General features: G+C 49.9%; 1 protein-coding gene across 1 annotated transcript in view; it reads right to left on the reverse strand.

The window, feature by feature from the left end:
- The window catches only part of CCDC13 (coiled-coil domain containing 13), a 39,547-nt gene that overhangs the window by 6,187 nt on the left and 8,548 nt on the right, over nt 1–24,812 (reverse strand). Inside the window, exons 5-12 of the mRNA XM_058555901.1 lie at nt 21,102–21,218; nt 19,832–19,936; nt 17,731–17,892; nt 14,790–14,966; nt 13,045–13,251; nt 10,710–10,849; nt 10,095–10,178; nt 7,670–7,792 (exon numbers count right to left, since the gene is read on the reverse strand). Coding sequence (XP_058411884.1) covers nt 7,670–7,792; nt 10,095–10,178; nt 10,710–10,849; nt 13,045–13,251; nt 14,790–14,966; nt 17,731–17,892; nt 19,832–19,936; nt 21,102–21,218 — 1,115 coding nt within the window. The remainder of the gene's footprint in view (nt 1–7,669; nt 7,793–10,094; nt 10,179–10,709; nt 10,850–13,044; nt 13,252–14,789; nt 14,967–17,730; nt 17,893–19,831; nt 19,937–21,101; nt 21,219–24,812) is intronic.

The raw sequence follows: 24,812 nt of genomic DNA on the forward strand, positions 1-24,812 counted from the left end.
AGCATCTCTATGATCCCAGCTGGAGAAATTTCTCTGCTTTTAAGGGCTCAAGTGATTAGATTGGGCCCACCTGGTAATCCAGGATAATCTTCCTATTTTAGGGTCCATAACGATAATGACATCCGAAAAGTCCCTTTTGCCATATAACATCAAGTATTCTCAGGCACAATAGCAGTGAGCAAACGGCATGGGGGACAAAATCCTGTCTACCACAGGGGGTTACATTAGAAATGCAATGATTACATTTTTGTTCTTAATTGTTTGCTTTTCTTGGAGTTAGTGATTGCTTTCTGTTTATTATTATTTATCATTATTATTTTCTATATGCCTGTCATGAATTCGTGGGCCTTGAAGACCTTGTGATTTGGTTATTTCACATGAAGGATGTGTTTAATCTCACTGGGGCTGGGGCTAAGGTCCTTCCTGTGGCTAGGTATGGCATTCCAGATCTTTGTGATACCAAAGGCTCAGGTAAAGGCCGGGACTCTCTGAGATTTAACCCAAGCAGAACGTTACATACACATGTGCAAATCAGAGTGGCAGCCTGGAAATTTACAGTGTTGGAGGAAGTGGTCTCTCCATGTCAGTGAAGAGTCAAAAAGGAACAGAATGCTGACAGTTTTGAACAGTATACAACTACTAACACAAAACTGTATACTCAGTACACAGCTACTAACACAACTTGTTCAAGCATGTTCCTTGAAACTTTATTTGCAAAAGCAAGAAACTAAAACAACTTAAATGTTCATCAATAGGGGAAAGACAAAATAAGTGATAACATATTCATACCATGAAATATGATAGAACGTGATAGCGTTGTGCTGTTCAACACAGTGGCTGCCAGCCTCATGTCCAAGTGTAGCTATTTAAATTAAAATTAATGAAAATTAAATTTAAAAAAATTCGGTTCCTCAGTCATGCTAGCCACATTTCAAGTGCTTGAAAGGCACATGTAGCTAATGGCTCCTGCACTGGACAGCGCAGATACAGAACATCTCCATCATCACAGGTCCACTGGACAGCACTGCTCCAGCAATGAAAAAGAATGAGGTAGAGCTACGTGTATAAACACAGAGAGATCTCCAACTCATGCGATTGGTGAAAAAAAGCAAGTGCCACAAGAATACATATAATACCATTTTTGTCAATAAATGGTAAATAAATCATAGTGGAGTAACACAATAAAATATTCTGTAACCATAAAAAGAATATGTACTGACATGAAGAGAATGTCTGTGATATATTAGTAAGTAGTAGAAATAAGAAGTAGAAATAAGTAGTAGAAGATTATGCATATGACCTAATTAAAAAATTTATAACAAATTAAAAATGTAAAAACAAATAAATACTAATGCTAATGTCATTCAGCCGATGTACTGAAAACAGAGGACTAGCCAGCAGTTATGGACTAGTTGTCTGTGGGGGAAGGGCTTTCATTTTTCTGTTATGTATTTCATTAATGTTTGCTTTCCATTTGTGATAGGGAAATAATAAAAGAATCTAACAGCAAACACCATATAAAATGCTAAAGCACTTTATGAATGCTAACAAAATTTAGGAACAACCAAACTCGATTTCTCTCCTTCTTCCTCCAAATGTGCCTTGCCTTCCCCGTCTTGATAAATGTCACCATCACTCATGCAGTTCCTTGGCCAAAAACCCTGGGGGGTCACTCTTGCTTTCTCTTTCTTCCTTGCTGCTTTCAGCTTCCAATTCATCAGCAGGCCCTACAGCTTTTCCTCTAAACACACACCAAAGCCAGCTCCCTCTCACTGCTTCACCTGTGGCCTGGTCTGGGGCTGCTCCTCTGCCTGCCTCTATAGATTTCAGTTTCTACGCAAGACCAACAGACCCACTGGGATTCCGATTATTCTCTTTTGAGCAGTCTTCATTCTCACTGATTTTTTTCTTCTTCAATCATTAACTGGGCTAATTCAGCTAGATCCTCGCGTCTCAATGGCTTTGAGGGTGATTCTAACAGCTGTCCAACACCACATGCATCAACCTCATGAAATTCCAAATATTTTTAAAGATTTGCCTTTTTACTTTGCAATTGATTTTCATTTTATTTCAAGAGTCTGACCAAATTGACCCAATGGCAGTGTGAAGTGAAGAATATTAAGTAGTCAAGTCATTAGTGAATATTTTGATGTTAAAAATTTTGCTTTCATAGGGACTGTAACTGTTGGGATGCTGAGAAAGAATACTCAGATAAGACGGTCCCCCTGCCCAGGAATTAATTTAATGCAAATGATACAAGATCTTTATAGAGACAAACACACATACTATTATACATTATATACATAATTTGTAAAGAGCTCTTTACAGATGTAAGGAAAAAATATAAACAATTCTCTAAAAAATGTGCAATAGTATGAATAGGTAGTTAGAAAAGAACATGTAAAAGGCTATAAACACGCGAAAAATATGCTTATCCCCACTTATGCTTATAGCAAAGCAGATAAAAACAGCAATGAGGTGTTAGTGTTCCTTTATTAGTTTTGCAAAAATGTTAAAGACTGATAAAACTTAGTACAGGTGAGGGAATGGGGAAATGGTTGATAGTTCACATTATTGGTGGGAATGTGAATTGATTCATTCTAAAGGGGCAATTTGCCATTACTTGTGGACATTTTCAATGTGCATATTCTTTGATTCAGTGATTCTACTTTTAGAAATTTATGATACCAATATACTCCCACAAAAATGTAAAGACGTGGTTAGTGTGAGTCCATCTTTTAATAATATATGTGTGTGCATACATGTGTATATACATATACACATAAATATATATATGCATATGTATTTTTGGATGTGCAAAGAAAACCTTTTTGGAAGTTCTAATAGTTCTTTTCTATGAGGAATGGCGAATTGGGGGTTGGTAAAAGAGGTTTTTTGCAATAAGTATACATTTATAATAGGAAAATTAATAAAACTTCCAGTAGCATAAGGCAGGGTTTTAATGCCAATGTGACGGCAGAACACATAAACCTGGGCTCCTATAAAGAGTGCCTTGTTTGTGATAAGAGGACTGAGACAATACCCATCCGTAAGCCAGGGAAGTGGTGAGGAAGCTTGTAGTCTACCAGGGCCTTAAGAGGGGGGAAAGAAAGTACCAATTAAATTGAAACACAAGGCTAGCACTCATGTGTTCAGGAAATCCTAAACCAATAAATTAGCATAAAGTACTGATCAGAGACCACTGAAACCTCAAAAGCCCCACAGTAACAAAAGCAGAACCATTCTGTTGGAGCATTTTCATAACCTAAGAACTCTCACAAGGAAAAAAAACCACTGAAGATAAGCTCACAAAAACAACACAAAAATACAGACCACATAGGGAAATAATCCACCATGAGGGGGAGTTAATAGACATTACTTGGAATCCTAAGTAGTGACAATGATAGAGCAACTTTAAAGGGACTAAGTAAGTTCAAAATTATTAAAAAGCAAAAGGCAAGAAATCTCAATGAAAGAACAAATGCTATAAGAAAGAGAACAGGAGGTTTTACACAAAAAAGAATGGCTGGAAATAAAAAATACAGTTATTAAAATAGGTTTCATGGCAGATGAAGTGCAACTGAAGAGATTTAGTAAGCTGGAAGATAGATTCGAAGAAACCACCCAGTAATCAGCCCAAAATATTAAGAAGTTTTAAGAGTTGTGGAGGAAAGAATAAGAAGGTCTAATACATGTTGACTAGGAGTTTTAGATGAAAAGAATAGGGACAGTGGGGGAGAGGCAACTTACGGAGAGAAGGCTTTGGCAATATATAGATTTAAGTCCTTGGATTAAAAAAGCACACTAATTCCTAAATAGGAGAAATAAAATAAAATAAAATAAAATACCTAGACACATCAGAGTGAAACTTCAAAATATCAAAGACAAAGAGAATATCTGAAAAAGCATCCAGAGAGAAAGGACATATGTACAAAGGAACGACAATCACACTGACAACAGATTTCTGTTTAGCAACAGTGGATACTCAAACACAATGGACCATCACAGCCTCCAGTTGCTGAGAAAAAATACCCATCCATCTAGAATTCTATGTCCAATTAAATTCTCATTCAAGAGAAAGGCATAATAAAGACATTAAAAAATAAAGACCCAGAGAGTTGACCATTCACATGGCCTCACTGAACTAAAGGATGCACTTCAGTAAGAAGAAAACTGAACCCAGGAGGAAGATTGAGAAGTAAGAAGCAGGGGCCGCCCCGTGGCTTAGTGGTTAAGTGCGCGCTCCACTGCTGGCAGCCCAGGTTCGGATCCCGGGCGCGCACTGACGCACCACTCCTCCGGCCATGCTGAGGCCGCGTCCCACATACAGCGACTAGAAGGATGTGCAGCTATGACATACAACTATCTACTGGGGCTTTGGGGAGAAAAAGGGAAAAAAAGGAGGAGGATTGGCAATGGATGTTAGCTCAGAGCTGGTCTTCCTCAGCAAAAAGAGGAGGATTGACATGGGTGTTAGCTCAGGGCTGATCTTCCTCACAAAAATAAATAAACAAATAAATAAAAATAAAAAAAAAGAAGTAAGAAGCAACAGTGACGGAAGACTTTTTTTTAAGCACGTTGGCAAAAGTAAAGGAATATTGACTATTTCTTAAAAAGATGAATTTGGAGGGTTAATTTCAGAGGGTTTTAAAAAAGAATATGGGAGAGAAATATTAGAAAACATTAACATGAAAGACGCAAATAGGAAAATCAGAGTCAAAACATTCTAAATTTATTCTATTGCTCAAAGTGATAATAAAGAAACCCACTGACTTTAGACTTGCTGAGTTTTATGTTAAAAGTTCAGGGTAACCACTCCAAGAATAGAGATAGAATGTATCACTTCCAAACTTGTACAGAAGAGAGGGAAACAAAACTTGATCAATCCAAGATAAGGGAGAAGAATGGAGAGAAAAAGAGCAAAGCAGAATCATAGCAAACAGAAAATACTGAGATGATCAAAATACTCCCAAATATTACAAAAATGAAAATGGATTAAATTTCTGTTCAAATACAAATTCTAAGATTGAATTTAAAAACAAAGCCAACTATATGCCTTTTTATTTATTTATTTTTTTTGTGAGGAGGACTAGCCCTGAGCTAACATCTGATGCCAATCCTCCCCCCTCCTTTTTTTCCTTGAGGAAAATTGGCCCTGAGCTAACATCTGTGCCCATCTTCCTCTACTTTATATGGGACGCCGCCACAGCATGGCTTGACAAGCAGTGTGTTGGTGCGTGCCCAGGATCCGAACCTGTGAACTCCAGGCCACCGAAGCGGAGCGCGTGCACTTAACCGCTTGCACCACTGGGCTGGCCCCTGTATGGTTTTTTGAAAGAGACATATTTAGTGACCTTGTCATGGCAGACCCTCCTATTGCAAACAACTAGAAAAATGGATAAAATATAAGAAGTACGTTGTTTTCAGACACTGGACAACAGGACAATAGACATTGGACAATGGACACAGGACTTGAGAGAAGGGAAACAAATGACACGAGCTCTACTATTATTTTCAGTCTGGGGCCCCTGACTGTACTATGGGGGTGAGGGGGATCCCAAGCAGAGCATGGTAGTCTCAATGGGATAAGAATGGAGAGTGGGGGCTTGGGGGTGGGGCTGAGGCAGGTGGAACTGGTAGGGCAGGGTATGAGAGAAAGATCTCCCCCTGTGCAAGGCTGGGACAGACTCTTCAGAGAAAGAAAGGAGTAGACATTGAGGATCTCTGAGAAAGGGAGGTCCCATACTTCGGGGTGAGAAATCCAAATAGGTTTGTGGGGATCAGGCCGAGGAGGCCTGGGCCCCCTTTCTTTGTTAGACCCCAGAGAGCTAGCAATGCCCCAGAGTAGAACAGGCCATGTGTCTTGGCTAACAGGCCTAGGACAGCCTCATGAGCTCCCCATACCCCAAAATGACACAGAGCAGCAGAATGAACCCAAGAAGGGAAAGGGTATCAGCTGAGGGAGAATCACACATGTATGACTCTAACAGCGGGTGCCTCCTTAAATCCTGCGCCCCAGGTGCCTTGCCTGCCTCATCCTAATCCCAGCTCTGCGTGGAGAGGCCCTGGAAGACGAGATCCCACATGGAGGGAGAGGCCACGTAAGGAGAACTGAGGCACCCCTGCTGAGCTTCCAGCTGAATAGGGCCATGTGAGGGATCCTAGCTGGCATTAAGTGAAAAAGAATGACCTAGGCAACCTGCAGAATCATGGGAAAGAATAAACCACTGTTTGGTTTAAACGAAAAAAGTTGTTTTAAATCAACTTTGAAGCCACTACATTTAGGGTGGTTTGTTATGCAGCAATAGACAACTGAATTACTTGGTTCACAAAAACCCCCCAAACTCAGGTGCAACTCAAGAGAAATGGGAGAGAAAGCCTGAATTGAATAAGTTTCTTCCATTTAATAGACTAGAGGCTTGTACTGTCCATCACATTTCCATTATAGAAAAAGACAATGTCACTTTTCTCACACACCTGGGTATGTCTGAAATTCATGTCCTCTCTACGTACTACATGAAAAGAAAACAATTAAAGCTGATCACTTCTCACTGCGTAGGTGGCGGATACCCATTGACCACTTCCCAGCACCCCTAACTCCATCTTTGGTAATTATATTCCATTTTTCGCTTTCACAAACTGCCCTTCCTCCACTCTATGAGCACCCGGAGGTACTTCCAGTCAGGGTGCCTGGCCTGTGTCCAGGGACAGACATGGGAGAAACCCAGGCCAGCTAGACCTTCTCTCCCAGACCCACTGGCACAAGAACTGAAAGCCATTGGGCCTGTGTTGTTCCAGTGGCCCAGAAGAGATCACCCAAAGGGTTCCTGCTACCAGGATTCCTGGATCCTCTTGGGCTTCTCTCCTGCCCTGCACTTTGGAGTCTTCCAGCACCTTCCAAAAATCTGCCTTTCCCTTAACCTAGCCAGAACTGGTTTCTATTGTCCGTCATCAAAGAGCCCTGACTGACATGTGATATGGCCTGTTAGGGCAGAAACTCAGTGGTGTCCTTTATGTTTTTCAGTGTGGAGGTCACATGGTTGGGCCCAGGCACCTGAAATTCTTGCCAAAAGGATCACTTGAACGATGAGCACTGATTTATCTGAATGGAAATCTGTCAACAATCCCTTGGAGAAAACCATACCTCCTGGTCCACTGCCTAGGGACACACGCTTCCCTCTCCCTCCCCAGAGAAGTCTCAGCTCCCCATCTATCAGCGGCTCTCTTCCTCTTTGTAATTCCAGATGTCAGTCTAGCCTGTCTTCTTCCCACCAAACCCTCCAACGGTGCCGAGTACGGTGCCATGCTCATCACAGGTTTTAATTATTAGTGGGTTGATTTGACCGATTTAACTATGCCAGAGAGTCTCTCCCCTGAGACTCCTACTTCATGTCCACATGCATGCAACAGTCCCACTGGGTACACGTAGGACAGGGCAAACCACAAGTATGCCCATAGGGGCCCAAGGTTGCGGGGCACTTGGGTGGGCACATGAGTTGTGGTTGGGAATGCCCTGGACCAACACTGCAGGAGCCAAAGTCTCCAGTAAGGTGGACCTACACATGGATGAGGCCTGGCCCCTATCCAGGAGGGATGCCCTCGTGCCAAGCTGTCTACCACCCAGCCCATGTAGGCCCATGAGAGTGTGTCCCTGGGTGACATCTGTTACCGTTTCTGCAGGACAGTGACAAACTCAGTAAGCCGGTCGCGCTCCACCTCAGCGGCCTGCCAGAGGGCCTTGAACTCTGTCACCTGTGCCTGCCAGCCTTTTTGTTCTGGGGAGTCCGAGAACCTGGGGACCAGGGTGGGGACAGAGGTCATTCATGGGGTTACCTGAAGACACACTTACCCCTGTGATGGTGGGAGGGACTAGAAGGACATTCAGGGGTCCTCAGAGATAGCCAGAAAGAAGGAAGTCAGTCCAGTCCCCCCTGGTCTTCCTCCTCTGGCTTCTTCTCAGCCCACCATTCCTGGCCCTGCTCCAGTCTCCAGATCTCATGTAGCTGGCTCCAAAGCCCAACCCCACCAGGGCTGGAGTTGCAACAGCACCTCTGCCCATCCAATCCCTGTAGGGGCCTGGAATTATCTAGCTGTTATGGAAGTTGGCTCTTGTGGACCTAGGGTGCCCTGGGTACCTGTGTGGCCTAGGGCCTGGCCACCCTGCCCAATGCCAGGTGGGCCCAGCCTCTCTCTCCCTGGCAGCGCTCCTACATCTTCTGGCTTGGCCCTAAGCCCAGCCCTCTTTCCTGGAGCCTGGACACTTGGCTTTGTGACTTGGTCAGTTTTCTCCAGCCCTGATCCCTCCCATCACAGCTTCCCTCCTCACCACTGGGCCTGCCTACCAGCCCCTTACCTGCTGGCTGGGGTCAGGACAGAGGTGAGCTCTTCTCCCTACCCCAATACCCAGAGCCCACATGTGAGTCCTAAGCTGCTCTCTGCTTTGCTCTCACCTCTCCCAGCAAGACCCTGGTGACCCTGGGCTTGCTCTTCCAGCATTGCAGGACATAGGGAGTGCTGGGCTGGGGCAGGCGAGCCCAGAGGCTGACTCATTCTGTGGTCTTGGGCAGGTCTCTTCCCCTTTCTGGGCCCCAGTTCTCCCTCTGAACAGTGGGGGCTTGGCTGAGATGGACTCTGCAGACTGCAGACTCCTCCATGTTCTGACTCCTAAATATACTCTAAGGCCTTGCTGCTCAAAGTGTGGTCTCTGAATCAGTGGCTGTGGCATTACATGGGAGCTCGTTGGAAATGCAGGATCCCAGTCTCTAGCCCAGACCCACTGACTCAGAACCAGCATCTAACCTGGCAGATACCCAGCTGCATTTGTGTGCATTCTGGAAAACCCTACTATCGTCATCTTCGTGATCTCACATGTTGGGGAGGAGCAACAGGAGGCAGGAGCTGATCCCCTTACCCCACCCTATTCCCAGGCACCCCATCTGAGTCACCACACCGGCCCTGAAAGACACACTTTCTGGGGTCACTCCTGCCCCAGGAACACCTGTCCAGTCACTGAGGGAGGGGACTGTAAGCTCCATGAGGGCAGGGCCTGCACATGATTGGGTTCAGTAAATATCTGTGTGTTGTGGAAGAAACAAGCTTGAGAACCAGCAGTCTGGGTAGCGTAGGAGCACATTGGCTCCTGCATCCCTGTGGAGTACAAAGGTCACAGCCACATAGGCCTGGAAGGGATCTTGAAGGGTCATTTTGTCCATCCTCCTGCTCATACTACTGTGACTAAAACCTCAGAGAGACAGAGCCTGTCCCTTCTCCCCACGGTGTGAAAAGTGTGGCATGTGCCCTTGAGGCTCCGAGTTGCCCACTTTCCCCCAAGTGCCCTCGTGCCTCCAGGATGATGGGTGGGGCAGATAAAGGGCTGGCCTTGGCCCATGGTCCCTGTGCTGCCAAATGTCAGGCCAGAAGTGTCTCAGGCACTTTTTGGGAAATAGCATCCCAGAGGGGACCAATTTGCCCCGAGTCCCACAGCAAGTCAAACATGGGATTAGGGCCACTCAGAGGCCTTGACCAGAACCTGAGCTGACCTGCCTGAGGGGTGGAGGTGGGGGCTGACAGCAGGAGCATGGTTCCAGTGGACAGTGGGCAGGGCTCAGGATAGGACTCAGAGGCAGGACAAAGCCACCCTTTGTCTGTGAGCTGGCAGCAAGAACAAGGGGCCCATTTAAGCCCTAAGGCTTGATTCTATCAACAAAGAGGGGGCCAGAGAGCCGAGGGGATATCAGTGGCCTAAAGTGGGAACCCATGTGACATGAAGTTCTCCCCCTAGAGACTGATTTTCAATGGGCAAGAGAAGGCAAGGGAAGGTGCTGGGCTCAAGGCTCTGGAAGGTTCTTCATGTTAACTCTGTGGTAGCAGGAAGGAACATTAGATTGCAAATCAGAGGCCAAGACCATAGTTCTGAAGCCACTTACTCTATCATCTTGGACAAGGCACCTCCCTGACCCTCTATGTCCTTAAGTAACTTTGGAAGAGTCCCTGGACTTGGCCTGGCCTCAGTTTCCTTTTAATGGGATGGCAACACTGGCTCACCCATCAAGGATGAGAAGGGCTGTGAGGGCCCAGGGGTCCTGAGTTCATACCTGGGTGAGGCCCCATGAGGACTGGGCAACGAAGGCCATGTGAGAGCAGATTCCACCAGCGTGTGGCCCAGGCTGGTCACGGAGCTGTGTGAAGGCAGAAGGGGCTCATCACCATGGGAAGGCAGGCTGGGCCCCCCTGGGCCTCACCTCTGCATGCACCCAGCTGGGAGGAGAGCAGGGGCCAGCAGGGATCTGGGGAACCCGAAGAGGTGGCCACTGCCAGCCTTTGTAGCAGCCCTGTGGATTTACTGCCCTTCTTTCCAGAACACTTGCTTGCTCAAAACGAGACAGAACCAAGAGACATCAGAGCCTTGAACAATCCAACACAGGTCTGTTTGAGAATCCTAGAAGCAGGTGAGTTTTGAGGCCAGCTTGGAGAAGATTTTACAGGGAGCTGCAACCAGATGCTCTTGAAGTAATAATATCTGGGCCCAACTGGTTCCTTCATGCAGATGCGGGGCTAATGGAATAGGAGAGACCCACGCATTGGAAGGACAACGCCACAGTCATCTTAAAATTGCACCTGTGGCTTCCCATCAGAGGCAGCAGGAAACAGCTTTTCTTCTGAATAATTAATATTCACTTTCCAACCCCTCCATCCCATTGTTTTCTTACCGAGCAGATCCAAGCCTGCCAATGTGGTCACCTGCCGATGCCTGGGACTTGGTCAGGCCCGAGTCCTCCAGGAACTTGGTGCAGGCGGAGTTGACCTCAGGCCCACTGGACCCCTCATCTACTCCTTTATTCTGAAGATACTGCAGGGAACAGATATGGGGTCGATTCTCAGGGCTTTGGCTCAGAGGCCTGGAGAAGGCAGGAGGGGGCCTTGGCTTGATTTTGGGGCTTTCAGGGGATATGAAAGAGGCTTCTTTTCAGGAGTGAAAAGCGAGGCCTGTTTGGTGAAGGCACTCCATGCATGATAATGACATCTAATAATGCCTCTCTTCAGAAAGGGAGGAACATGGCGTGAGGTGGTGACTGGGCCAGGAAGCTGTTCTACATTTGGGTCCCAAAGGGAAGTGCGTGGCCTATGATTCGGGGCAGATCAGAGACTGACATCTTCAAGTGGGCCCACCTCTCCGGGCAGCCCCACTCACATGTGGATGAATGCCAGGTGTGACTTGAGGCCACCTGCCTTTGTCAGCTGGAGACACTTGGACCTTCCAGACACCTGGAGCCAGAGAGGCTAGCAGGGCCTCAGCAAGGGCCGGCAGCCTTGCGGGGAGGCTGGGTTGCTCAGGCCCCCTTTCCTCCCCACACCCCTTCCTCTTCTGGATAGCTAGGGAGGCTGGGCTGAAAAAGGAACATTGGAGGACCCCCAGCAGGAGGTCAGGCCACCATCAAGGGGCAGACGGTTGGTGTGAGCCCCAAACAACCTGGTATGTCCCCCAGCCGCACCCATTCTGAGAAGACTTGCAGCATGCGCCAACTTGTCTGGTGGGTAGTGCACTGGCTGGTGACCTCTTAGGTAAAGATCAGTCCTCTTGTGTGCCTGGAGCCAGGACAGTGGTGAGGTGAAGATGCTGGAATGTTCCTGTGTGCCCCTTCAGACTTCACTCCCCAGTGAGCCCGGGATGAGAAGCAGGGTGAGGAGCGCAAGGTGATGCCCCTACTCACTGCCACACATACTCTGTCCTCGGCTCTTCCTCAGCCTCGGGGTCTTCAGCATTCTCTACCACAGCCAATCCTGTGGCCCCAGGCTGCCCTGGCCTCTGGAGACAGACGGCTGCAGGACAAACTCCCAACACTAGCCAACACCAGCCTGGGGCCAGGGCAGAAGGGCTCCTGGGCTCCCATGCCTCTGACTGGACCATGGAGCCCTGGGAACAAAGGACAGGGCTGCTCTGTGACACACCTTGGGCTGTACCAGTCAACCTGGCTGTGAGGCTCCTCTGTCGCTGGGAAACCTGTGTGAATGTCAAGGAATCCTTCTCCCCAGAGGCCACCAACTCCCCTCCCCCTGAGCACCACGGCCACCACAGGAAGGAGCCACAGGGAGCCCACGGTGTCTGACTCCTAGCAGATCAGGCTGTCCTCAAGACACCTGCCAAGGCAAAATATCTTCACGTGCTCACTTGTTAGACAAGCATTTATTGAGCATCTACTGTGTGCTCAGTCCTGTGCCAGGCACCGAGGTACCATGTCTGTGCCCCCTCAAGGGGAGTTTGGGAGAGAAAACAGGAAAATGATCCCACAATGTGACAAAAGTTTGGCTTGGGGATGCACAGGGAGTTAGGAGAGTACCCAGGAGGGGCATGTTACACAAAATGGGGGGAACCCTGGAGCTTCCCAGAGAAGCTCATGACTAGGTAAGACCTAAAAGTGAGGAACAGCTGGCCAGGCAGAGGCGGTGGGGGAGGAAAGGAAGGTGTGTGCTTCAGGCATGTGCACAGGCCTGGAGTGGGGAGAAAGCCGGGCCATGTGAGGAGCTAAATGGCATCCATGTGACCAGAGTGTGGGGGAAAGGGAGGGGTGAAGGGAAGATGAAGGAAGGGTGGCAGCAAGAGACAGTCACATGGTGCCCTGCAAGCTGGATGAAGTGTGGCTTCCCTCTGCCATCCTGCTGCTTGGAATGTCAGTGAAAAAGCTGGCACTGTAGCCACCATCTTAGATCATGAGGATGAGGGCCACAGCTGGGGAGGGAGACGATGAGCTGGAAGTAGCCTGGACCCTTGAGGATTGGGCGAGGCCAAGGGTGATGGGGAGCCATGGACAGGCTTTATGCAGAACAGGAAGACAATCAGGTTTGTACCTTAGAGAGGAAAGGTGTGTGCAGAATGGGCCGGGGAGTCAGATGGAAGCAGGGAGCCAAAGTGGACTAACTAGGACGAGGTATAGCCTGAGTGAAGGCAGGTGGAAAGAAGCGGAAGCGGCTGAGATTTCTCTTGGTGGTGGATGGACTTGCCAGGACTTGGAAATGGATGCTGGGCCCAGACAGCGCCCTACTCACCTGCACACTGAGTTGCCCGATCTCCGACTCCAGCTGCCGCACCTTGGCCTCCCGCTCAGCCACCAGGGCCCGCAGCTGGGCGACGAGGCTGCCGCTCCGCTGAGCCTCGTTGTTGAGCTGCTGGTCTAGGTGGTGCTGGGACGCTCGTGTCTTTTCCTCTTGCAGACTCAGGCTGCCCAGAATCTCCTGTAGCTGCTTCAGCTGGTCCTGGGCGGCCAAGCAGGAGGGCAGGTGAGGGTTAGCCATGGCCCCTGGGTAGAGAAGGACAAGGGAAGACCGCCTCCCCCCACCCCCAGCAACCCACCCATTCCCTGCTGCTGCAGGAACCTAACAGTGGGACACTAGTGTTCCCTTGAGAAGCAGGAGGAACACCCTCTTGCCTGCCCTTGGGGGGTTCAATCAGGCAGGCGGGGACCATGCCCTTTTCCTGTCCTCAACTTCCCTCCCCCTGAGATCGAGGCCAAGAAGGACATCCAAGGGGCTTTCAGGACCACAGAAAGCAGCTTAGATGGTGGCCCCTCAGCCAGTGGGGGAGATATTTGGGTAAAAAGAAACCCTATGCCCTGCTGGGAGACAGCCCCTGAAGGCAGTACCTGGACCCCTTGCCAGGGATCTTCCAGCACCTGACTTTGACCCTATCCCCTGGAGAAGCCCCCCAGGAAAGTCCTGGGGTGGAGGCTTCCTGCCTGGGAGGCCAGGAAGGACCATGTCAGTGACTTGGAACAGGTGAGGGCTGTTGTCCTCACCCCATAGTGGAGGAAACTGAGGCCCAGAGAGCCCAAGGGCACACTGCTGGTGAATGGCAGGCCTGGGGCAGGTCTGTCGCCCTCTTCGTGCCATCTTCAGTGACAAAGAATGGCGGCACACAGAGACCTCAGAGGACATCCAGCCCCGCACCCTATTTAACAACTGGGAGCTGAGGCTCAGAGGGGATGCTGCTGGCCTTGGGTCACACAGTGAGACATCAACAGAGGCAGGCCCAGATTTCGGGTCTTCTGTGCCTCACCCACCACCCTGCCTGGTGAAATTATTATGGACTAAGGTGGTGCCTAAGCCAGCATCAGTTCCCTCATGCACCCTAGGCCAGCCAGGCATGACTACTGCAGGGGCCTATGGGCACAACTTGGAATTCAGAGACCAAAACCCTGGGGTGCCTCAGGTCCCAGAGAGAAAAGGCCAGGCTAGGGGCAGGAGGGCAGAGCGGCTTTATAGTCAGAGCAACTTGGCCGGAACTCTGTTGTATGGTCTTGGATGACTTATCTAACTAATTGGAGTCTTAGTTTCCCCATCTGTGAAATGGGTTGTACTATATGACCCTAGGGGTTATCCTGGTGGCTAACCATTATATACTGCACCCCAAGTGCCCAGAACGGGAGGGGCTCTACACCATCACACTGACAAGAATCTGTACTGGCGCGTCAGTCGCCCCTTCCATTCCTCGATGAAAAATAACCCAGGGTGTAATCTCATCTGCGTGCCCTTCATCCATTTCTTTCTCCTTTGGGGTCCACAGGCTCAGCGGCTTGTGCCTGGCATTGACATCACGGCACTCTCAGGCAGCCTCTGAGCCGCTCCTGTCCCTGCGGTGGGGCTTTGGGGCGAGGGCCCATCTGGAGGCAATGGGCTGCTGGGTTATGCAGTGGCATTTTGGAGACAGTGAGAGGTCACTGTGGCTGGGGCTGGGTCAGAGGTTTCTGGGTGGGGTGGGGGCCCATTCTTGGGGGGCCCAAGTGGCTGGGCCGTACCATGAGGGCGTCGATGAGCTCATCATCATGCCTGCCCTTCTCCACGAGGGTCCCCATTTGACTCCGGAGGGTCTTTACTTCGCTTGACAGCACCTTGTTCCGGGATCTCATGCCCTCGAACTTTTTTTTCAGCTCTTCAAGCTCTCGCTGGAGGGCATCCCGCTCACCCATCAGTTTCTGTAATCAGAAAGTGCAGTCATGGGTGGTGGGGCTGCGTGGGACCTCGGCCACATCTGGTCCCTCCCTCCCACTCACTGGTGAGGCCCAGAGAGGCAGGGGACTTGCTGAGGGCCACAGAGCAAGTCAGTGGAGCTAGAACTCTGATGCTCAGCCCAGGCCTTTCAGGGATGCCAGGCGGGCCACAGCCCCCTTCCTTGCCCGGGCACAGGACAGATGTTACTAATGGATGACAGCACTCTTCTCCTCAGCTCAAGAACACAGGTGTCCAGGCAGCTGCCCCTGCTCTGCCAGAGTCAGACATGAGAGGAAACCCATTGGCCAATTCTAGGTGTGTCCTACAGAGAGCCTGGCTGTCCCCGCCCCTCAATCCCTGCCTGAGCTGAGGAAAAGAGAAACGCCATGCATTAGCAAACAGCACTAAGTCTAGGGTTCACACTGAAGTGCCTCACCCCACCAGGAACTAGAACGAGAAGGGAGGATCCAGCAGCCACTCCATCACCTCACCTCCTCCAGCACAGCACCCTGCACTGCGCCTCGCTTTGGTCAGCTACAAGCTGGTAACTCATGCATGGCACATGCCTTTGGAATCTCTCATTCGTTCATTCTTTCTCAAATATTTCCTGAGGGCCTACTATGTGCTTGGCATTGTTATAGGTGCTGGGGATATAGTTGAGAACAAAACAGACAGAGTCCTTGTCCCCAAGGAGCTGACATCCTAGTAGGGGAGATAGAGAATGCCAAATGGTGACAAATGCTAATTGAAAAGTCAGGGAAGGGATTGGGGGGACCGTGGTATGGTCAGGGAAGGCATGGCAGGAAAAGGTGACATCTGAGCAGAAACTGAAGGAGAAGAGGATAAGAGCAAAGACCCTGGGTGGAACACGTGTGCCTGGAGCACAGTGAGCAAGGGGGCAGGTCAGAGGGGGCAGAGGCCAGATTAGGGTAAACCCTCAGAGCCAAGACTGAGACACTGAGAGGATTTTGGGCAGTGGGTGACATAATCTGATCTGGTCTTAAGGGTTAATTATCACTGGGAAAGTGTTTTCAGAATCTTGGTGAAGTGAATTACAGAAATAAAAAATAGGAACACATGATGAGTCTACAAGACCATAGCTCTTTGAAGGGAGGCAGCCATAGTTCACCTGTTGCCCTGCTGTCCACACACTCCCAGCTCTAGTAGGCACCTGGCAGAGGAAACGCACACAGGAAATCATTTCCTCCCCCCCACATTGTGGCTTATGGGTGGTCCAACAATTCCAACAGATTCCGGTCTGTGTGAATATGTAAGTCTGAGCTAGGTGCACCTCAAACCTAACATTTTCAAATTTCAGTTCCCCATCTCCCTTAAACCCACTCTCTGTCTCCCCTACCCACCCGCTACATTCACTTCAAGTCTTGCATAATTCTTCCTACTCTTCTCTCTTCCATGTCCGGTCACCGGGTCCTATAAAGTCAACACTCAATGTCCCAGGTGTCTGGCCCTTCTGCTACAGTCCTATCGTCTTGGTGCAGGTCCTTGGTCATGTCTCAAGTGGATTATTGCTTTTGCCACCCGTGCCTCCTCCAACCCAACCCCCATGCCTGACCATGTGATCTTTCCAAAATGCATGCCACCATGTCCCGCCACAATTTAAAACCCTTTGGTGGTTCTCCAATGCTTTTGAGATAAAAGCTCAAATCCCTGGCTGGCATGCAAGGTCCAGCAGGACCTGGCCCTGCCCACCTCTCCAGTCTCACTGTTCCCCTCCTTATACCTGATGGTCTAGGATGCTGGGAGGTACAATGTGTCAGTGGTCACGACATTCCTAGTATGGGGTCTAGCCCCAAGTTGGCACTCATAATGGAAGTCTCTCAGTCAAGAGGTAAGGCCTCACTGTTAGGAAGCCCATTGCTGGGGCCACTGAAGTGCCCATTTGGTCTGCCAGCACCTCCTCCCACTTCTTCCTCTACTTTCTTTGTGGAAATCCCTACTTCCCACTCTCAGCCCAAGTTTGGGGAGGCTGACTAATTTCCCAGACTCCCAGGGGCAGATATCTGAAGCTTGGCCAATCAAAGCATCCTGTACCCTTAGCCACAGAAATTGGCTCAGGCATGAGCACATGGTATAAACCAGCGATGACACTCAATTCTGAGACTTTGTCAGAACTACTGGGAAAGAGAAGCCCTTTGTGGGGGCTGGGTTGGAGGATAGAAGCTGGGACTGCCAGAGGTCCCCATGGGAGAGAGTGGAGCCAAACCAAGAGAAAGTGGCACTGAGACCAAGACCCTAAATCCCACTGTGCCTGAGGCCAGGCCACCTCTAGACTGTTCATCTACATGGGCCCATAAATTCCCCTTGTTGCATAACTAGTAGAGTTTGGCTTCTGACACTCCCAAGTCAGCCAGTGAGATGCAGCCCCTGGTGCTGATGCCAGCCTGCCCACCTCTTTCAGCAGCCTGGAGCTCTCCTCCTTTAAGGCCCATCTGACCCTATCATACCTCTGGGGCCATGGCCTTCTCCCTCTCCTTTTACAATGAAAATTTCAGGTCCAACATCTCCAAAACAGCCAGGATGGTGCCACCCAAAGTTCATGAAATGGCTCTGGGTGAGGACTCAGTCAGGCAGCTCAAGGTGGATCAACAGGACATGAGGAACATGCACAGAGGTGACCTCAAATCCCAGGTGTCTCCTGCCTGTAAGGGGTGCCTCCGAGTCCTTGTAGGGGCGGTCATAAACTCCTGCTCCCACACGCCCCCTGACCTCCTCCCGGGCATGCCTTACCTCCCAGCCTTCCTGTTTTTCCCTTTCCAGGTTGCGGATCCTCAGCAGGTTTTTCTCCTGTGCTGACAGCTTCCTTGGGTCTGGGTAGACAGGCAGCTCGTCACTGGCTGTGCCCGCAGGCTGGCTCCGGGTCTGCCCCAATTGTTTCTCAAGCTCTCGAACCTGAGGGTGGTAAAACTTGTTGTTCCACAATGGGTCTGCAGTCGGACTCCACTACTCAGAGGGGCCGCCCTGAGGTGTGACAGGAGACCCCACTAGACAGAGGACACCACAGTTCCAGATGGACTTGGAAGCCTCATATGAGAGGGTTCATCAGGAGGCCACGGGTTCCTGGCGACTTGCAGGAGATGCCGCAGAGGGAGGGGAGGGTTTGGAAGCTGCGAGACCAGCTCCAAGCCTCACTGGCTGTGTGACTGTGCACCGATTACTTAACTTCTCTGAATCTCAGGTCCCTCCTCTGTGAAATGGGCCTAAGGGTACACCGTGCATAATGTTGTTATGAGAATTCAGTATCCTGAACTTGTCTGAGCCTGGGAATTCCCAAGATACTTCTTGGAATGACAAATCTCGGGGCCCACTCCAGACCAAGTCAGAGCTCCAGGGGAAGGCCTGGAGATCTGCATTTTAAACAAGTGCTACGGGTAACTTTTAGGATCAGGCAACTTTGAGAAACCCCAAGATGGCCCAGGTGAAGTCTTCGGCACAGAGTCCAGCACTCACAGGCTCTCAGCAAGTGGCAGGTAGATGTCATCCCACAGAATGATGGCTTTATCACACTGGGGTTGAAGTGCATAACTCCTAGGGTCCTTCTAACTCTGGTTTCCATGTGGACACAACATAAATGATGGAACAAAGTTGGGTAAACCCGAGCCGGGGGCAAAATTCACTAGGACCACTGGTAAAGGGCAGCAGCATGGCTTTGAAAGCACACATCAGCACCCTCGTATGGTAATTCCATTTAAGCATTAAAGAACACTATTATTTTTAATCATTTACTTAACAACAACAATGATAACTAATGTGTTGAGTGCTTATTATGGCCAGGCACTGTGCTCGGTGCCTTACAAATATTATTTCATTTAACCTACAACAACCCTACAAGGAAGGTATTATCTCCATTTTACAGGGGAGGAGGCTAAAGGACAGAGAGATGAAGTGATTAATTAGCCCAAGTTCACCAAACCTGTAGACCAATGATGGAGGCCAGGCTCAAACTCAGGTCTGTTGAATCCTAAGGCTACCCACTGGTCATTAATTATAGTTTTTTGGAGAGTTCCCCCATTCACGTTGGCTTTAAGGATCCTGAGGATAAAAGCCACCCACGAACTGTGAACCTGAAGTCCCTGGGGATGAAGGTGATGTGCTTGGAAAATAGTGGAAGTTACACACCTACTCATGTATTTCTTAGTTTGAAGGCAAAAAAGGAAAACAACCACAGCTAACGTTTGTAGAGTGTTTCCTCAGTGCCAGGCACTGTGTTGAGCATTTTATACATATTGACTAATTCAATCCTCCCAACAACCCTGTGGGGTAGGTATTCTCATCCTCCACAGTACACAGATGAAGAAACTGAGGCACAGTAAGATGAAGTAATTCGCCTGAGGCCACCCAGCTGGTCAGTGGAGAGCTAGGATTTGAATCCAAGCAGTCTGGCTCCAGAGCCCCTGCTCCTAGCCTCTATGGATGCTCCAAAATATTTAGAACATAAAGAGGGAGACAAGGCTAAGTTTTTATTGGGTAATTAAAACTTTGAAAAGTCTATAAGCATCTGGACAAAACTGGAAAAAGGCTACAAGAGTCAAGCAAATATACATGAAGTAGGGAAAACGTAAGCCTGGAGTAAAACAAATCAAAGGCTTTGGCATTTATTAAGCGCCAGTGCCTGGCACGTGGTAAGTGTTATATAAATGCTTCTTCATTAAATAACAAATTAAAATCAGGCTGGCTGGGGAGAATGTAAAACAACAGCTCTGCAAGTGTGCCCTGCAGGATCTAAAGGCCTTTTTTGGGTTCTGTGTCTCTCATGTGTGTCAGTGTGGGTCTTTCTGGGGCATTTCAAGCCCTATGTTCAGGTCCAGGAGAAGTCTGATGACTTACTCACCTTGCTCTGCAAAACGAGGATTTGTTGAGCCCGACCCCTCCAGGACCCTGGTGAAGACAGGAGCTGTTGGACGTTCACATCTTCCCCAACCTCGTTGGCCAAAACCTGAAAAAGGTGGGGCCTTCATTGTGGCTAGGAGAGAGGGCCCGACCAGGGCCCTAATGTTGCTGCATATGCAGAAGCGGTGCTGGGTGCATGGGGCTCCCAGAGGGCCCGGCCTCCACTCACACAACCCTCCTCCTACCTCCAAGGCCAGCTGACCATGCTTCAAGAGCAGCTCTCCCTGGGAAGGCAGTAAACCCATCATCCCCAGCACTTCTTGGTGATGCCTAGAGCAGACAAGGAACTGCTGACAACACCCAGATGGGGCCCTTGCTCTCAACATATTCTGGGATGAGCGAACCACAAAGCTGACCAAAACCCGTTTCCTTAACTTCTTCACTTGTCACCTGTCACTGAGGTCATTCTGGATGGCTACAGAGAGTACATTGCCACAGGGCCTCACCCTCTGTGAAAAGCCACTGACAAGGAGCCATGTCTGAGAGTAGCAAGAAGGAGGGTCAGAGAACGTTGACTGGGGATGTTGGGTTCCAGAAGGGCCCACTGGCCGTATTCAGGCCCCACCTCAAGGCTTTGAGGTAGAAACAAAACGCTCCAGCTTGTGCCCTGGGCCCCTCTGAAGCTGCCACGGAAACCCCATCCAATGTACCAAGTCTCTGGCACTTGTTTCCACAATAGAACGCTGTTTTGGAAATCTTGGCCGGTCTGAGTGGTTCCAGCAGGGAAGACAAATGCCAGAGAATTCACTATATAAATAAAAATAAATAATGAACCAGCTGGGCCTGCGTCCCAAGTCTGAGTATTTTCCTTTGAAAGGGGCCTTTAATACACAAACAGTCTATTCATTTTCTAATATTACAGACAGCAGAGGGGAGGAGACAGGTCTTGGCAGGCTCCCAAGTCCAAGGTGGCTTATTAAGGAAAGACCCAGGATATATTGGGGCACACGTAGCACATGGAAGGTCTAAAGAACTCTCCTTTATAAAGGCATATATGCAGGGCCCCTCGGACAGCCAGCAACCCCACTCACCAATGGTCTGTATCAAGGGATGGTGGAAGGAAGTTATTGGATCTAGAGCCTGACCCAGAGCAAGCAGCATGATGCTCACAGAGCCAACCACTCGCTGTTCCTGAATGGAACCCATTGTCCTGGCCATGCTCTTCCCAATCCCAGCCATACAGGAAGACCTGACCCATGGCTCTGAAAGACCTTCTGGGCCATCCGGAGCTCCTGCTTCACAGACTGAATCTGGTTGCGGAGGTCACTCATCTTCAGGTTTGTGGCCGCCAGCCTGTCCCGCAAGACCTTCACCTCTGGGGTCTCCGGCTAGTTGGGAAGGGCGGGAGGGAGAGCAGTCACTTGTTGCCTAAACAGTAACAGTAATCATAGCCCCCATGTATCCAGGTATGTGTCAGGCACCACACTAAGTGTTCAACATGGAGCAACTCATGTAATCCTCACAAACCCCTGGGAGGTATTATAAGCCCTCTATAGATGCAAAGCAGAGGCTGGTGGATGGTAAGTCCCCTTCACTCAGGGTACCTGGTTGAGAAGGGTGGGGCGTGGATGTGAATCCTGGCAGCCCAACTCTGTGAACCGAACCCTTTGCTCAGATGTTGCACATACACTTGGATGCATGCAGTGGCCACGGAGAGGGAGCATCTGGAGAAGTCCTGCAGGCTTCACACGTCCCAGACACTTCCTGGGTGTGGACTTTCTCTGCTGTGCTCCAGAGCCTGGCATCAAAGCTAAACCATCTTCACTCAGAATAACGAGGGAACTAGCTCATTCACAGAAGGCAACTCCAGCTCGGCAGGAGGGCCACGACCATCCTAACTTGGGGCCTCCCTCTCCTGGGACTGTCAGCCTGGGCCATGGGCTCCTTTTCCTGGCAATGAGCTCACTGAACAGAAGTAAGGACCCAGTTTAATCCCCAAACACTCCGTTTTTGTGGCTTGAAGAACTAAAGCAACCACGAAAACTCTGCCTGCTGGAACTCTTAGCAATGTATTTTTTTTTTTAATAATGTTTGATTTAAACTATTTGGATGTAAATTTTTCTCAAATGTGCTGCCAATTTCTTTGTCTTCAATAGAAGTTCCTGAGACTCACAGAAGTTTGGCATTAGAGGGACTCCAAAGTCAGCCCATTCAAACCCCTTCTATAAATGATGAAAATGAGGTCCAGAGAGGGGAAGTAAGTTGCCCTCAGGTACACAGCTGGTTGAGGGGTGACACAAATGGGATTAGAAGCCTGGTCCTTCCCCTGCACTCATATTCTCCCAATTTGAGCTGTTGCTGATGCCTGGGCATCAGGGCAGCAGGAACGTTTGTTGGTGGTCTGAGACCATCTGCTCCTGCCCCAACAGACCAGGTGGGCTGGACTTCTGGGAAGCAGGGCGGGTGCTGCAGTGGCTTTCTGATCCTTCCGTAGCAAGCACAAACAAAATCTCCTGGAATGCTAGTGTGAAAGACAGATCCAAGTAGACTGGGTCTGGGAAGTTGCATGGACCCCAGAGGCTCTGGACAGCCCAGCTGAAAACCACTGGTTAAGGAAACCAGACCCAGACACACAGTCCAGAAAGCCTGGCCTCATCTGGTTTCCTCATCTATGGAATGGGTATAAAAACACTTCCCTGTCCTGCTACCTCACAGCACCACCATGAGGCTAAACAGAACAACAAACGTGAACAGAATTTGTAAACTGGGAACTTATATAAAACACAAATGTATCTTGTTTCTTTTTTTTAAATATTCTTTTGTGTGTGTCCTTCTCCCTGTCTGGCTGCTGGCCGTCCCTTCTCTGCTGTTGGGTGCCTGTCTTCCCTCTGCTAACCTGCTGCTTGGTATCTGCCCTGGGTCGGGAAGCAACACCCCCTGCCTGTCAGATCTTTGGTGCCATGAGCCCCACCGGCCCTGACGTGTGGTGGTGTGGAAGCTGTGGGAATATAGGAGCTTCCCACGTGCCTGCTGTGATCCTGCACAGAGCATGGAAAGAGCACAGATTGGACCTGCATCTAGAACCCAGGCAACGACACCCCTCTCCAAGCCTCGTTTCCTCATCTGTAAAATGGGGGTATGTAATACCAGCCTCCGGGGTGCCTGTGCGTGTTGCTAGGACAATGCATACAAAGGGTGCCGTCTGGGGCAGATTCTGATGGAGGACAATGCCAGGGGGCCTAGCCTGGCTTGGGTGGGCAGCTGGCAAAGGGGGCTGAGGGCCAGATGGTGTTCTGGGGAGGGCTGGGCCCATGTGCGTGAGCAGCCACCACCCCTTTTCTCTGCCAGTCCTCCCCTCCCAGGCAGCCAGGCCAACCCTACCTCCCCATCGTTTCAGAGCTGCTTCTGCCCAGAGTGGAATTCCACAGGCTTTGTGGGGACTTGGGTATGGGCATAACCCTCCCCCAATCTGGGCTATTTTCTTTGAGGGAATAACTGAAACACAGTCCATGGGGAGCAGACAATGCCAATGCTGCTCACGCCACAGCCTCTTGAAGCCCCATGCCGAGGGGAGGTAGGGCGTTCAGCTCCCCTCTGGAATGTGCTTTGGCACTCTGAGGCTGGAATGCGGAGTTGCCTGCAGGCCTCTGGAGTGTGGCTTGGCTTGGGCTGCCCTGAAAAGTCTAATGAGGGGGACATTGCTTTTGTTCTCTCTCTGATCAGAAGACGCCCTGGAGTTCGGATCCTGGACGCGCACTGACGCACCGCTTCTTTGGCCACGCTGAGGCCGCGTCCCACATGCAGCAACTAGAAGGATGTGCAACTATGACATACAACTATCTACTGGGGCTTTGGGGGGAAAAAAAAAAGGAGGAGGATTGGCAATAGATGTTAGCTCAGAGCCGGTCTTCCTCAGCAAAAAGAGGAGGATTAGCGTGGATGTTAGCTCAGGGCTGATCTTCCTCACACACACACAAAAATAATAATAAATAAATAAAAAAGAAGGTGCCCTGGAAAACATGTGGTTCTGATGAGCTGAGACTTGCAGCCCATCACCCACTCTTCATCAGAAACCTCTCTGCGACCACAGAATAAAGCTGAAGCCAGTTGCCCAGCTGCCACTCAAGGCCTCCCCCGTGGGTGACTCCACCCTAGCTTTGTTTGGCTTACGTTCCCCTTTCCCCATCATAAGCCCTGGGCTGCAGCCAAATGTCATCCAGCGGACACCCAGCAAACGGAATAGGAATAGGAACACTGAGTGCTTCCTGGCCTCTGAGCCTTGGCTGGCACTGTTCCTGCTGGAAGGCCCTCCTTCATCCTCCTCCAGCAAGGCGCACCTCAGGAACCTCTCCTCCATCCCACCTCCTAGCTGCCTCAGATGGAGGGTGTGCTCCCTCTGCGAACTCAGAGCCCGGGGGCTCTCTCTGAAGGCCCTGTCCCCCTCCTTCCTTCAATATGGCTGCTCATCCCCCCTCTTGGGCTCCCCTGGGGACACAGGCCCTGTCTTTGATTCCCCGTGTCACAGGGCTCAGAAAAAGCCTGTCAGGCTCAACAAGTAACCGAACAAGCAGTTTCCCACCCTGGCAGCTCTAGTTAGGGACATGGAGGTGCTCAGTGCTCCGGATAAACCAGGGGCGCTTAGCAGTGACCCTTGGAGCCAGGAAAGGCCCTGAAGAACCCTCAGTCTAGCCCCTGCTGAGGGCAGAATCCCTCTACTGCCTCCCCAGGTTCACAAAAGACCAGCCTTCAGGAGACATATTCACCCCTGGAACCCAGGGGCCCATCACTGTACACTGAGGACTGAACTCTCCTCAAGACAGGCATGAGGCGGCTTGATCCTGAGGTGAAGTCAATAGGGGAGGTGGGGCTGGAAAAGGAGCACTGAACGGGGAGTCCTGAGGCTTGACTCCCTGTGTCACCAACTGGTCTGGCTTCAAAAGAAAACCCTGGGGAGGCCTCCTGGGATGTTCTCTGGACTACTT

This window comes from Diceros bicornis, chromosome 2, assembly GCF_020826845.1.
Source record: "Diceros bicornis minor isolate mBicDic1 chromosome 2, mDicBic1.mat.cur, whole genome shotgun sequence".
Taxonomy (NCBI): domain Eukaryota; kingdom Metazoa; phylum Chordata; class Mammalia; order Perissodactyla; family Rhinocerotidae; genus Diceros; species Diceros bicornis.